The following is a 13,794-nucleotide window of genomic DNA, read 5'->3' as shown; positions in this document are numbered from 1 at the left end:
TTGGCCAGCGAAGAGCCCGGATCTCAATCCCATTGAGCATGTCTGGGACCTGTTGGATCGGAGGGTGAGGGCTAGGGCCATTCCCCCCCAGAAATATCCGGGAACTTGCCAGTGCCTTGGTGGAAGAGTGGGGTAACATCTCACAGCAAGAACGGGCAAATCTGGTGCAGTCCATGAGGAGGAGATGCACTGCATTTCGCTACACTCGTATTTCGCTACACTCGCATTATCTGCTAACTGTGTATGTGACCAATAAAATGTGATTTGATTTGAGATCAACTATTTGCATACTCATAGCAGGTGAACTGTTGAACCTATAAGGGTGTGACCTTGAGTTTTTGTAAGGCTGGAAAGACATTCATATAGGTGATAGTTATCCCAGCGAGGCCTATATGTGGCACCATTCAATGTCAAGATGAGGCGGTGTGGCAAGATTGTAAATAATGAAAACATAATTTAATCATGGGTGATCTGTAATTGCTGAAAAATGTATTTTCTCTATGAAGTTTATTAGGTAAATTGAGGTTAAAGGTGAGTAAATGTCATTTTCACACAACAAAGGTGATTGCTTAGGCCAGACAAGTCTTATCCCCTTGGTTCTAACTGAGATGGATGGAGTGATTTGTAATCTATAGAATCAATGTTAAACAAAGGTTGTTTTTTTTTTTTTTCATCAGTCAGAATTTTTGTGCTCTCTCACCCTCATTTTGATTTTGAATTATTGTTGAATATTTCATACCGAACATTATCTGATGCCATGTTTGCTCTTTGTTTTGTTTTGTCACTCCTTATACAGTTACAGTTACAGAAGACCCAGTATTTACAGCTGGGACAAAACCGTGGGCAGTACTATGGCGGATCATTGCCAAATGTCAATCAGATTGGAAATGGCACCATTGACATGCCTTTTCAGGTAATGTGTGTTTGTCGGACTCAAAGTATTCATACCCCGTGACGTATTCCACAATTTGTTGTGTTATAGCCTGAATTCAAAATGGATTACATTTTTCTTCTCTCACCTACACAATACCCCATATAAATGTTAGCAAATGTATTTAAAATGAATTAAAGATATATGTAATTTACATAAGTATTCACACCCCTAAGTCAATACTTTGTAGAAGCACCTTTGACAGTGATTACAGCTGTGAGTATTTGTAACTCGGCCACTCAAGAACATTCACTGTCTTCTTGGTAAGCAGCTCCAGTGTAGAGTTGGCCTTGTGTTGTAGGTTATTGTTCTGCTGAAAGGTGAATTAGTCTTCCATTGTCTGGTGGAAAGCAGGCTGAACCAGAATTTCCTGAAGGATATGCCTGTGCTTAGCTCCATTCCGTTTATTTTTTATCCTGAAAAACTCCCCAGTCCTTAACGATTACAAGCATACCCATAACATGATGCAGCCAATATGCTTGAAAATATGGAGAGTGGTACTCGGTTATGTGTTATATTGGATTTGTCCCAAAAATAACACTTCGTATTCATGACAAAAAGAGAATTGCTTTGCAACACTTTATTTCAGTATTACTTAAGTGCCTCTTTGCAAACATATTCTGTACATGCTTTCTTCTTTTCAATTTGTCAATTAGGTTACTATTGTGGAGTAACTAAATAGTTGTCGATCCATTCTCAGTTCTCCTATCACAGCTATTAAACTCTGTAACTGTTTTAAAGTCACCATTGGCCTCATGGTGAAATCCCTCATGGTTTCCTTCCTCTCTGGAAACTGAGTAGGGAAGGATGCCTGTATCTTCGTAGTGACTGGGTGTATTGATACAACATCCAAATTGTAATTAATAACTTCACCATGCTCAAAGGGATATTCAATGTCTGCTTTAAAATATATATTTTTTTTTACTTATCTACCAATAGGTGCCCTTCTTTGCGAGGCATTGGAAAACCTCCCTGGTCTTTGTGGTTGAATCTGTATTTGAAATTCACTGCTTGACTGTCTGACCTTACAGATAATTGTATGTGTGGGTTACAGAGCTGAGGTAGTCATTCAAAAATCATGTTAAACACTATTATTGCAAGAGTCCATGCAACTTATTATGTGACTTGTTAAGTACATTTTTACTCCTTAACTTATTTAGGCTTGCCATAAAGTGTTTGAATATTGGAAAGGCATTTCAGCTTTTCATTTTCATTAATTTGTTGAAACTTCGAATAACAATTCCACTTTGACATTATGTGGTATTGTGTGTAGGCCAGTGACAAAAAAAATACAATCAGGTCAAGGGGTGTGAATACTTTTTGAAGTCGCTGTATGCGTCTTACTCGAAATGGAAATTTGTTTACTCTTTTGTTGACATATATTTTTCTGTCTTTTATCTATGGAGCTTGTAACTGGTTTTCTTTGTGCGGTGTCTGTAGACTCCCTTTCAAGGTTCAGGTGACACTAGCAGGACAACACGGCACCATGGATTGGTTGACAGAGTTTACCGGGACAGAAACCGCATCACGTCCCCACATGGAAGGCCCCTCGACAAACATGGACGCCAAATATCTTTTACTGTCGGTGTATGCTACTGTATAGTTAACTTTTTATTTTTTACGGTCTGCTATGCAACGGATAGTTGACTATGAATGACATGGTAATTACATAGTAATTTTACAGTAACAATTAGCCTTTTCGTTAAAGCAAGCACCACTATTTAACATCTTTAACCATTGTACTTCAAAAGCATATGCTGTACTTTATGGCATAATGGTGTTTTACATCCATTAACATCAGTTGTGAAATGCTACAGATTTGTGTTGCCCTTAACCAGGGGTATCACATTGATAGCTGTCCATATGGTTCCGTGTATCTGTCACCCCCACCTGACACCAGTTGGAGGAGGTAAGATAACCCGACTATGTGACGTCGAACTGTTGGGATTTCGTTGTGAAACGCTCCCTTGACTTTCCACAACTGATACAGTTGGTCACCCTCCTTAAGTGGTGTATGTCTCTTTCCCTGTGCTATAGGACTAACTCGGACTCTGCGTTGCATCAGAGCACTTTGAACCCACAGGACATTTTCGCGGGAGGCTCACAGGACATGCAGCCGAAACGAGGTGTGTTGGATTTGAACTTGGTACTTCAAGTTTTATAAACTTTACATTATTAGTTCATCATTACACATGAATTATTTTTGGACAGAACCGGTTAGCAAAATGTCTTGGCCCTACAATGACCCCATGAGAGGAATGAATAGCCATTGTAGGGTACAATGCTCTGTTTCCAGTTGGTAGGCTTAATAATGATTTTTGAGTTCAGCCCTGAATTATCAGCCAAGTTGTTATGAGGGAGGTGGTATTCAATGTATTGACAATGAAATATATTGTAATGGCTTTGCTGACTACTCTTTTGAACTGTTGAATAGTGTCTAGTGTACCTGATAAAAGGTTTTAGACTATGTCTTCAAAGGCTATAGACATTACTCATGGGACAAATAGGAACATCTGAGTGGTTCTCAATGTTACATGCTAATGGTGTCTTTTAATGTATTTAACCTTTTAACTAGGCAAGTCAGATAAAAACAAATTCTTCTTTACAATGACGGCCTATGAACAGTGGGTTAACTGCCTTGTTCGGGGGCAGAATGACAGATTTTTACCTTGTCAGCTCAGGGATTTGATCTAGCAACCTTTCGGTTACTGGGCCAACGCTCTAACCAGTAGGCTACCTGCCGTTTTCGGGAATCGCCAGCGCAACCCCAAAATATTTCAGGTATCTCAGATTGTTCTCGCATTTCTCACAGAAACTTTGTTGGGAGGAAAGATGTTTGACATGCTTTTTTCATTTGTATCAGAAACCATTTTTGAGAAAATGATGATTAAAGTGGCCATTGTTATATGGCATGACATGGGAACCGTACACGATACAGACAACATATTGGTATCATTGTACTCCTTGTAGTGTGCGCAAAAATATGGAGTATGTCTTGACATTCACTTTTGACATTTAATTTATTCAACATAAACAAATATGAATGTCAAAAGTAATTTTTTTTTTTTTTCATTTTAAGATGTTTGGAACAATATACTATACATCACATTTCCAGAGTAGGCTCTCTCCTAACAGTGAATGGGGAAATGGATTCAAAAGGAATATGCTGGTGATTTGCCGAATGTGCAATCCTAATGGTCTGTGATTGGTTAAAGGTGCTACACCAGGGGTCTCCAACAACGTGTTCTACCGCAAACTGTCATGAATAAATCTCAGAAGTATCAGACACCGCAAGCTCCCAGATATTATCTAACCAATGCAGCATTGACATTATCCTTTCGCTGGTTAGCCACTATTGGCTTAAAAAGCCAAACCTAATACAATAAAGCTGCCAATTGATTTCCAGCAATATTGCCCCTTTCTGTCTGTGGTGGGTGTTTATCTATCAGTCCATGTGTAGCCAGTTGATGTGATAACAGTCTTGTGGGTTGACGGAAATACTTTCCCCAAAGCATACTCAATTAAATGTTAACTGCAAAGTAGGCTTACCTGGCAGAAGTATGTGATGAGTAAGTACAGTTGAAGTCGGAAGTTTACATTTTTCCCCTCACTGTAAGTGTATTTGATCCCCTGCTGATGTTGTACGTTTGCCCACTGACAAAGAAATGATCCGTCTATAATTTTAATGGTAGGTTTATTTGAACAGTGAGAGACAGAATAACAACAAAATAATCCAGAAAAATGCATGTTAAAAATGTTATAAATAGATTTGCATTTTACTGAGGGAAATAAGTATTTGACCCCCTCTCAATCAGAAAGATTTCTGGCTCCCGGGTGTCTTTTATACAGGTAACGAGCTGAGATTAGGAGCACACACTTAAAGGGAGTGCTCCTAATCTCAGTTTGTTACCTGTATAGAAGACACCTGTCCACAGAAGCAATCAATCAATCAGATTCCAAACTCTCCACCATGGCCAAGACCAAAGAGCTCACCAAGGATGTCAGGGACAAGATTGTAGACCTACACAAGGCTGGAATGTGCTACAAGACCATCGCCAAGCAGCTTGGTGAGAAGGTGACAACAGTTGATGCGATTATTCACAAATGGATGAAACACAAAAGAACTGTCAATCTCCCTCAGCCTGGGTTCCAAGATCTCACCTCGTGGAGTTGCAATGATCATGAGAACGGTGAGGAATCAGCCCAGAACTACACGGGAGGATTTTGTCAATGATCTCAAGGCAGCTGGGACCATAGTCACCAAGAAAACAATTGGTAACACACTATGCCGTGAAGGACTGAAATCCTGCAGCGCAGCAAGGTCCCCCTGCTCAAGAAAGCACATACATGCCCATCTGAAGTTTGCCAATGAACATCTGAATGATTCAGAGGACAACTGGGTGAAAGTGTTGTGGTCAGATGAGACCAAAATGGAGCTCTTTGGCATCAACTCAACTCGCCGTGTTTGGAGGAGGAGGAATGCTGCCTATGACCCCAAGAACACCATCCCCACCGTCAAACATGGAGGTGGACACATTATGCTTTGGGGGTGTTTTTCTGCCAAGAGGACAGGACAACTTCACCGCATCAAAGGGACGATGGACGGGGCCATGTACCGTCAAATCTTGGGTGAGAACCTCCTTCCCCCAGCCAGGGCATTGAAAATGAGTCGTGGATGGGTATTCCAGCATGACAATAACCCAAAACACACAGCCAAGGCATCAAAGGAGTGGCTCAAGAAGAAGCACATTAAGGTCCTGGAGTGGCCTAGCCAGTCTCCAGACCTTAATCCCATAGAAAATCTGTGGAGGGAGCTGAAGGGTCGAGTTGCCAAACGTCAGCCTCGAAACCTTAATGACTTGGAGAAGATCTGCAAAGCTTATTTCCCTCATTAAAATGCAAATCAATTTATAACAATTTTGACATGCGCTTTTCTGGATTTTGTTGTTATTCTGTCTCTCACTGTTCAAATAAACCTACCATTTAAAATTATAGACTGATCATTTCTTTGTCAGTGGGCAAACGTACAAAATCAGCATGGGATCAAATACTTTTTTCCCTCACTGTAGGTTGGAGTCATTAAAACTTGTTTTTCAACCACCAATTTCTTCTTAACAAACTATAGTTTTGGCAAGTTGGTTAGGACATCTTATTTGTGCATGACACGTCATTTCTCCAACAATTGTTTACGGACAGATTATTTCACTGTATCACAAAGAAGTTTACATACACTGAGTTGACTATTCCTTTAAACATTTTTGGAAAATTCCAGAAGATGATGTAATTGCTTTAGAAGCTTCTGATAGGCTAATTGACATACTTTTAGTCAATTGGAGGTGTACCTGTGGATATATTTCAAGGCCTACCTTCAAACTCAGTGCCTCTTTGCTTGACATCATGGGAAAATAAAAAGAAATCAGCCAAGACCTCAGAATTATTCTTTTGTAGACCACAAGTCTGGTTCATCCTTGGGAGCAATTTCCAAACGCCTAAAGGTACCACGTTCATCTGTACAAACAATAGTACGCAAGTATAAACACCATGGGACCACCCAGCCGTCATACCGCTCAGGAAGGAGACTCATTCTGTCTCCTAGAGATGAACGTACTTTTGTGCGAAAAAAGTGCAATTCAATCCCAGAACAACAGCAAAGGCCCTTGAAGATTCTGGAGGAAACGGGTACAAAAGCATATGCAGTGCCTTGCGAAAGTTTTCGGCCCCCTTGAACTTTGTGACCTTTTGCCACATTTCAGGCTTCAAACATAAAGATATACAACTGTATTTTTTTGTGAAGAATCAACAACAAGTGGGACACAATCATGAAGTGGAACGACATTTATTGGATATTTCAAACTTTTTTAACAAATCAAAAACTGAAAAATTGGGCTTGCAAAATTATTCAGCCCCCTTAAGTTAATACTTTGTAGCGCCACCTTTTGCTGCGATGACAGCTGTAAGTTGCTTGGGGTATGTCTCTATCAGTTTTGCACATCGAGAGACTGACATTTTTCCCCATTCCTCCTTGCAAAACAGCTCGAGCTCAGTGAGGTTGGATGGAGAGCATTTGTGAACAGCAGTTTTCAGTTCATTCCACAGATTCTCGATTGGATTCAGGTCTGGACTTTGACTTGGCCATTCTAACACCTGGATATGTTTATTTTTGAACCATTCCATTGTAGATTTTGCTTTATGTTTTGGATCATTGTCTTGTTGGAAGACAAATCTCCATCCCAGTCTCAGGTCTTTTTCAGACTCCATCAGGTTTTCTTCCAGAATGGTCCTGTATTTGGCTCCATCCATATTCCCATCAATTTTAACCATCTTCCCTGTCCCTGCTGAAGAAAAGCAGGCCCAAACCATGATGCTGCCACCACCATGTTTGACAGTGGGGAAGGTGTGTTCAGCTGTGTTGCTTTTACGCCAAACATAACGTTTTGCATTGTTGCCAAAAAGTTTAATTTTGGTTTCATCTGACCAGAGCACCTTCTTCCACATGTTTGGTGTGTCTCCCAGGTGGCTTGTGGCAAACTTTAAACAACACTTTTTATGGATATCTTTAAGAAATGGCTTTCTTCTTGCCACTCTTCCATAAAGGCCAGATTTGTGCAATATACGACTGATTGTTGTCCTATGGACAGAGTCTCCCACCTCAGCTGTAGATCTCTGCAGTTCATCCAGAGTGATCATGGGCCTCTTGGCTGCATCTCTGATCAGTCTTCTCCTTGTATGAGCTAAAAGTTTAGAGGGACGGCCAGGTCTTGGTAGATTTGCAGTGGTCTGATACTCCTTCCATTTCAATATTATCGCTTGCACAGTGCTCGGGATGTTTAAAGCTTGGGAAATCTTTTTGTATATAAATCCGGCTTTAAACTTCTTCACAACAGTATCTCGGACCTGCCTGGTGTGTTCCTTGTTCTTCATGATGCTCTCTGCGCTTTTGACGGACCTCTGAGACTATCACAGTGCAGGTGCATTTATACGGAGACTTGATTACACACAGGTGGATTGTATTTATCATCATCATTAGTCATTTAGGTCAACATTGGATCATTCAGAGATCCTCACTGAACTTCTGGAGAGAGTTTGCTGCACTGAAAGTAAAGGGGCTGAATAATTTTGCACGACCCAATTTTTCAGTTTTTGATTTGTTAAAAAAGTTTGAAATATCCAATAAATGTCGTTCCACTTCATGATTGTGTCCCACTTGTTGTTGATTCTTCACAAAAAAATACAGTTTTATATCTTTATGTTTGAAGCCTGAAATGTGGAAAAATGTCGCAAAGTTCAAGGGGGCCGAATACTTTCGCAAGGCACTGTATATCCACATTAAAACGAGTCCTATATATCGACATAACCTGATAGGCCGCTCAGCAAGGAAGAAGCCACTGCTCCAAAACCACCATAAAAAAGCCAGATTACGGTTTGCAACTGCACATGGGGACAAAGATCTGACTTTTTGGAGAAATATCCTCTGGTCTGATGAAACAAAAATAGAACTGTTTGGCCATAATGACCATTGTTATGTTTGGAGGAAAAAGGGGGAGATTTGCAAGCCAAACAACACCATCCCGACCGTGAAGTACGCGGGTGGCAGCATCATGTTGTGGATATATTGAAGCAACATCTCAAGACATCAGTCAGGATGTTAAGGCTTGGTCGCAAATGGGTCTTCCAAATGGACAATAATCCCAAGCATACTTCCAAAGTAAGTTTGTGGCAAAATGGCTTAAGGACAACAAAGTCAAGGTATTGGAGTGGCCATCACAAAGCCCTGACCTCAATCCTATACAATTTTTTGGGGCAGAACTGAAAAGGTGTGTGTGAGCAAGGAGGTCTACAAACCTGACTCGGTTACACCAGCTCTGTCAGGAGGAATGGGCCAAAATTCACCCAACTTATTGTGGGAAGCTTGTGGAAGGCTACCCAAAATGTTTGACCTAAGTTAAACAATTTGAAGGCAATGCTACCAAATAGTAATTAAGTGTATGTAAACTTCTGATCCACTGGAAATGTGATGAAAGAAATAATTCTCGCTAATATTATTCTGACATTTCACATTCTTAAAATAAAGTGGGAGTCCTAACTGACCTAAAACAGGGAATTTTTACTAAGATTAAATGTCAGGAATTGTGATAGCCAAATACATTTAAACTCAGTTTAAGGTGTATGTAAACTTCAGACTTCAACTGTATATCATTTGTATCTATTACTTTTTTCCAACTTTGCCATGACATGAGCAGCAGCAGTACAGAACCATCACTAGACCAGCACACTAGATGCACAATTTAAAGGGCCAGATGCGCAAATAAAGAGGAATTACACTAAAATAGATGTTATTTTCTTCCAGACTAAAGCATTGACATTGACTCAGAACATCCAATTTCGTTGTTTCTCGATGAACAATTGTCATTTTGAGAGTGAAAAATCTATTTAAAAAAAATATTAACCATCGTTTTTTGTATAAAAACCTCAGATTTTATAGAGCCCCCTTAAAGTTATTTGTCATTATACCTGGTAATATAATTAATAGAGAATGGTGCACTACTTTCTCTTGAAGACAAAGGCCCTGGGTAAGAGTTGCAGAGGGGAGGAGAAGAGACGTGCCTATTTGATAGCAATTAAAATGCTTGCGACATGTTTCTTTTTGAAAAGTGTCTCTCATGCTCGAAAAGGTTGAAGACCTCTGTGCTACACAAAATAAATGTGCATTGTGATTTCAGAAAATGTCCATTATATATCTGCAGTAATAGTGGAATGATAGTGTTTCACAGTATTCACCTATTGATTTCTCCCGCCGGAGAGGCAGATGTTGTAAAAATGTGAAAGCTGTTCTGATTTTGTGGTTGTGTTATCTAGTGTAAACAGCTCTGTCGTTTCCTGGTTGCTAAACATTTCAGTTTGTGAGAAAACAAGCTCTGAATAGTGTAGGGAATCATTGTACCATCTAAATCGTTGTGAAATATCTTTTCAATAAACAAAAATATAGTTTTTACAGCTGTTTGAAGCTGGTGGACCAAAATCACTATTTTACGAGTATATTGTTACAAACAATGTCTTAAGGCCATGCACCACAGGCTGAAATTACATTTTTGGAGACTTGTTGGTATTTTGTTCAGTTTTTGGGGGGGATTTTCAAAAAGTTAAACTAAAGATGCAGTGTAGTGATGCCTCTAGCACTGAAATGCAGTGCATTAGACCACTGCGCCACTCGGGAGCCCCTCGGGAGCATACCGTATGTATGGATCATAATGTATTTACTGTTTTATTCACGTTTTTAAGTACTGGTGACAAATCATGCATTCTGATTCTTGCAAAGATTGTAATGGACACATGATGTGTGTAACAGTTTTTTGAGGGTTGTACTGATTATGATGAGCTAATGCTAAGCTATTTGCCAGCTGTGGGTGACGTCATGTTTGTTGACGTCATACAATGCATTCTAGTTGTCACGTAAGCGTCTGTCAGACCAAAGATGTTATAACAAGGGATAGTTCACTCGACTGACTTATGGTGCTTTCAAGACAACTGGGAGCTCTGAAAAATACGAGGTCAAATCACGACATCAGTGATCTTCAGGTTGGAAAGTCGGAGCTCTAGAGAGATGCCCGAGTTGGAATTCCGAGTTGGATGACCGTTCAAAACTACTTTTCCCAGTTGGAGCTTGTCTTTTTTTGGAGTTCCCAGTGTTGTCTTGAACGCGGCATCAGATTGTAACTATGGTACTTCAGAGTTGCCAGCTCAGACCTGCTTTCCAGTGGTTTTATTTTTATTTGGCATATACATTTCTCCTTTAGCCAAGGGCTAAAATAGAAGTCAGTTCTATTTGTGACGCAGATCGCAGTGCAAGTCCTGCCTCTCCCATCTCCTCATTGGTTTATAGAAGCAGGTACCCACGTGCCATCTCCTCATTGGTTATACCCACGTGGGTGACTGAAAGACGAACGAGGTCGGTGGCAGTAATGCACCTAATTTATGAAAGTCGCAATATAAAGTCCAGAGAAGAAAAGGCCTGGAAGGAGGAGAGATGACTAGAAACAATTTAGTTGACTGTTTTATGTGTGGATTAATTGTCGGAGTAGAGGACGTTGTTCATTTCAGGTAAAATAACAACTCAATGTTTATATCCCAGGACAAATTATCTAGCAACAGCAAGCTAGCTAAATAGGACAAATTAGCTAGCAAGTGCAAACTAGCTAGCTAAATTGCCATACATGTTTAATGCTTTTCGACCTGTCCCCAAATTAATGTAATTGGTTCAGATTTTGTTTTGATATTTTAACCTGCGTGTCGTGATCGCATTTGGTGTGGGGGGACAAAATAAATTTATGCACAATGGCGCACGCGTGCAGACGGTTTGGGTTCCATGTTACAAGTCATATGCTCCGGTTCTTGTATGCACTGTAACACGTACATCGAAGATTTGTAATATGCTGAAAAGTGGGTAAAGTAAGTAAAAAATATATATATTTTGTTTATTTGCATCTTATAGTGATTGGCATTCAGGAATTAGGAGTTTTTACTTTTCAAACATAAACAAACATGGTTGCCATCATAAAGAATTTAGCTGCTGTTTACTTAACTGACACACATCTCTTTTCTAAACAATATTACATCTCTCCTTGTGGTCACCAGAGATGTGGTACATTGTAAACAAATCTAGCTGTTAGGTCTCTAAATTGTGTTTTTTGGGGGGGTCAGCGCAACCTGTTATTTAGACTAGTTTATGGAATGAGTTTGGCTGTGGATGTGTTCCGTGTGATGTTTGGATGATGACGTTCGCATTTTAGATTTTACAATAAAAGGTGAAATTGAGGAATAAAGTCGTGAAGACCTTTTATTTCCCATCAGAACAAAACATTGTTTACATGCTTTTCAGACAACAATGCTGTTTTAGATACGTTTGTTGCATCATACGTTCTGTTGCTACTGTTCCAATCACATATTTGCCTAACAAGGGCCTAAAATGGCCACTTTCATCATGATTTTCTAAAAGATGGTTTGATACAAATGTTAAAAGCATGTCAAACATCCTTTATCCCAATGAAGTTTGCTATGTGAGAATTGCCAAAACAATCTGAGATACCAAAAATATTTTTGGGCTATGCTGGAGTTTCAATATACAGTGGGGCAAAAAAGTATTTAGTCAGCCACCAATTGTGCAAGTTCTCCCACTTAAAAGGATGAGAGAGGCCTGTAATTTACATCATAGGTACACTTCAAATATGACAGACAAAATGAGAAAAAAAATCCAGAAAATCACATTGTAGGATTTCTAATGAATTTATTTGCAAATTATGGTGGAAAATAAGTATTTAGTCAATAACAAAAGTTTATCTCAATACTTTGTTATATACCCTTTGTTGGCAATGACAGAGGTCAAATGTTTTCTGTAAGTCTTCACAAGGTTTTCACACACTGTTGCTGGTATTTTGGCCCATTCCTCCATGCAGATCTCCTCTAGAGCAGTGCTGTTTTGGTGGCTGTTGCTGGGCAACACGGACTTTCAACTCCCTCCAAAGATTTTCTATGGGGTTGAGATCTGGAGACTGGCTAGGCCACTCCAGGACCTTGAAATGCTTCTTACGTAGCCACTCCTTCGTTGCCCGGGCGGTGTGTTTGGGATCATTGTCATGCTGAAAGACCCAGCCACGTTTCATCTTCAATGCCCTTGCTGATGGAAGGAGGTTTTCACTCAAAATCTCACGATACATGGCCCCATTCATTCTTTCCTTTACACGGATCAGTCGTCCTGGTCCCTTTGCAGAAAAACAGCCCCAAAGCATGATGTTTCCACCCCCATGCTTCACAGTAGGTATGGTGTTCTTTGGATGCAACTCAGCATTCTTTGTCCTCCAAACACGACGAGTTGAGTTTTTACCAAAAAGTTATATTCTGGATCATCCAAATGCTCTCTAGCAAACTTCAGACGGGCCTGGACATGTACTGGCTTAAGCAGGGGGACACGTCTGGCACTGCAGGATTTGAGGCCCTGGCGGCGTAGTGTGTTACTGATGGTAGGCTTTGTTACTTTGGTCCCAGCTCTCTGCAGGTCATTCACTTGTGATCATTTTGACCCCACGGGGTGAGATCTTGCGTGGAGCCCAGATCGAGGGAGATTCAGTGGTCTTGTATGTCTTCCATTTCCTAATAATTGCTCCCACAGTTGATTTCTTCAAACCAAGCTGCTTACCTATTGCAGATTCAGTCTTCCCAGCCTGGTGCAGGTCTACAATTTTGTTTCTGGTGTCCTTTGACAGCTCTTTGATCTTGGCCATAGTGGAGTTTGGAGTGTGACTGTTTGAGGTTGTGGACAGGTGTATTTTATACTGATAACAAGTTCAAACAGGTGCCATTAATACAGGTAACGAGTGAAGGACAGAGGAGCCTCTTAAAGATATTGTTACAGGTCTGTGAGAGCCAGAAATCTTGCTTGTTTGTCGGTGACCAAATACTTATTTTCCACCATAATTTGCAAATAAATTCATTAAAAATCCTACAATGTGATTTTCTGGATTTTTTTTCTCATTTTGTCTGTCATAGTTGGCCTCTCTCATCCTTTTAAGTGGGAGAACTTGCACAATTGGTGGCTGACTAAATACTTTTATGCCCCACTGTATATACAGTACCAGTCAAAAGTTTGGACACCACCTCATTCAAGGGTTTTACTTTATTTTTACTATTTTCTACATTGTAGAATAATAGTTTTGAGGTCTTCACTATGAAATAACATGTATGGAGTCATGTATTAACCAAAAAAGTCTACTCTGAACAATTGATGTTGAGATGTGTCTGTTGAGCATTTATTTGGGCTGCAATTTCTGAGGCTTGTAACTCTAATGAAATTATCCTTCCTAAACTCTCCT

The 13,794-nt window shown here is 40.0% G+C and overlaps 1 protein-coding gene across 4 annotated transcripts in view; it reads left to right on the top strand.

The window, feature by feature from the left end:
• LOC139386634 (CREB regulated transcription coactivator 1a) overlaps window positions 1–13,794 on the top strand; it is a 39,617-nt gene that overhangs the window by 3,436 nt on the left and 22,387 nt on the right. For all 4 annotated transcript variants that reach the window (XM_071132379.1, XM_071132376.1, XM_071132377.1 and 1 more), the window contains exons 2-5: window positions 797–913; window positions 2,372–2,500; window positions 2,779–2,840; window positions 2,969–3,057. In XM_071132379.1, coding sequence (XP_070988480.1) covers window positions 797–913; window positions 2,372–2,500; window positions 2,779–2,840; window positions 2,969–3,057 — 397 coding nt within the window. The remainder of the gene's footprint in view (window positions 1–796; window positions 914–2,371; window positions 2,501–2,778; window positions 2,841–2,968; window positions 3,058–13,794) is intronic.

Source organism: Oncorhynchus clarkii, chromosome 28 (genome assembly GCF_045791955.1).
Source record: "Oncorhynchus clarkii lewisi isolate Uvic-CL-2024 chromosome 28, UVic_Ocla_1.0, whole genome shotgun sequence".
NCBI classification, from domain to species: Eukaryota; Metazoa; Chordata; class Actinopteri; order Salmoniformes; family Salmonidae; genus Oncorhynchus; species Oncorhynchus clarkii.
This window is presented reverse-complemented; position numbering and strand designations above follow the sequence as displayed.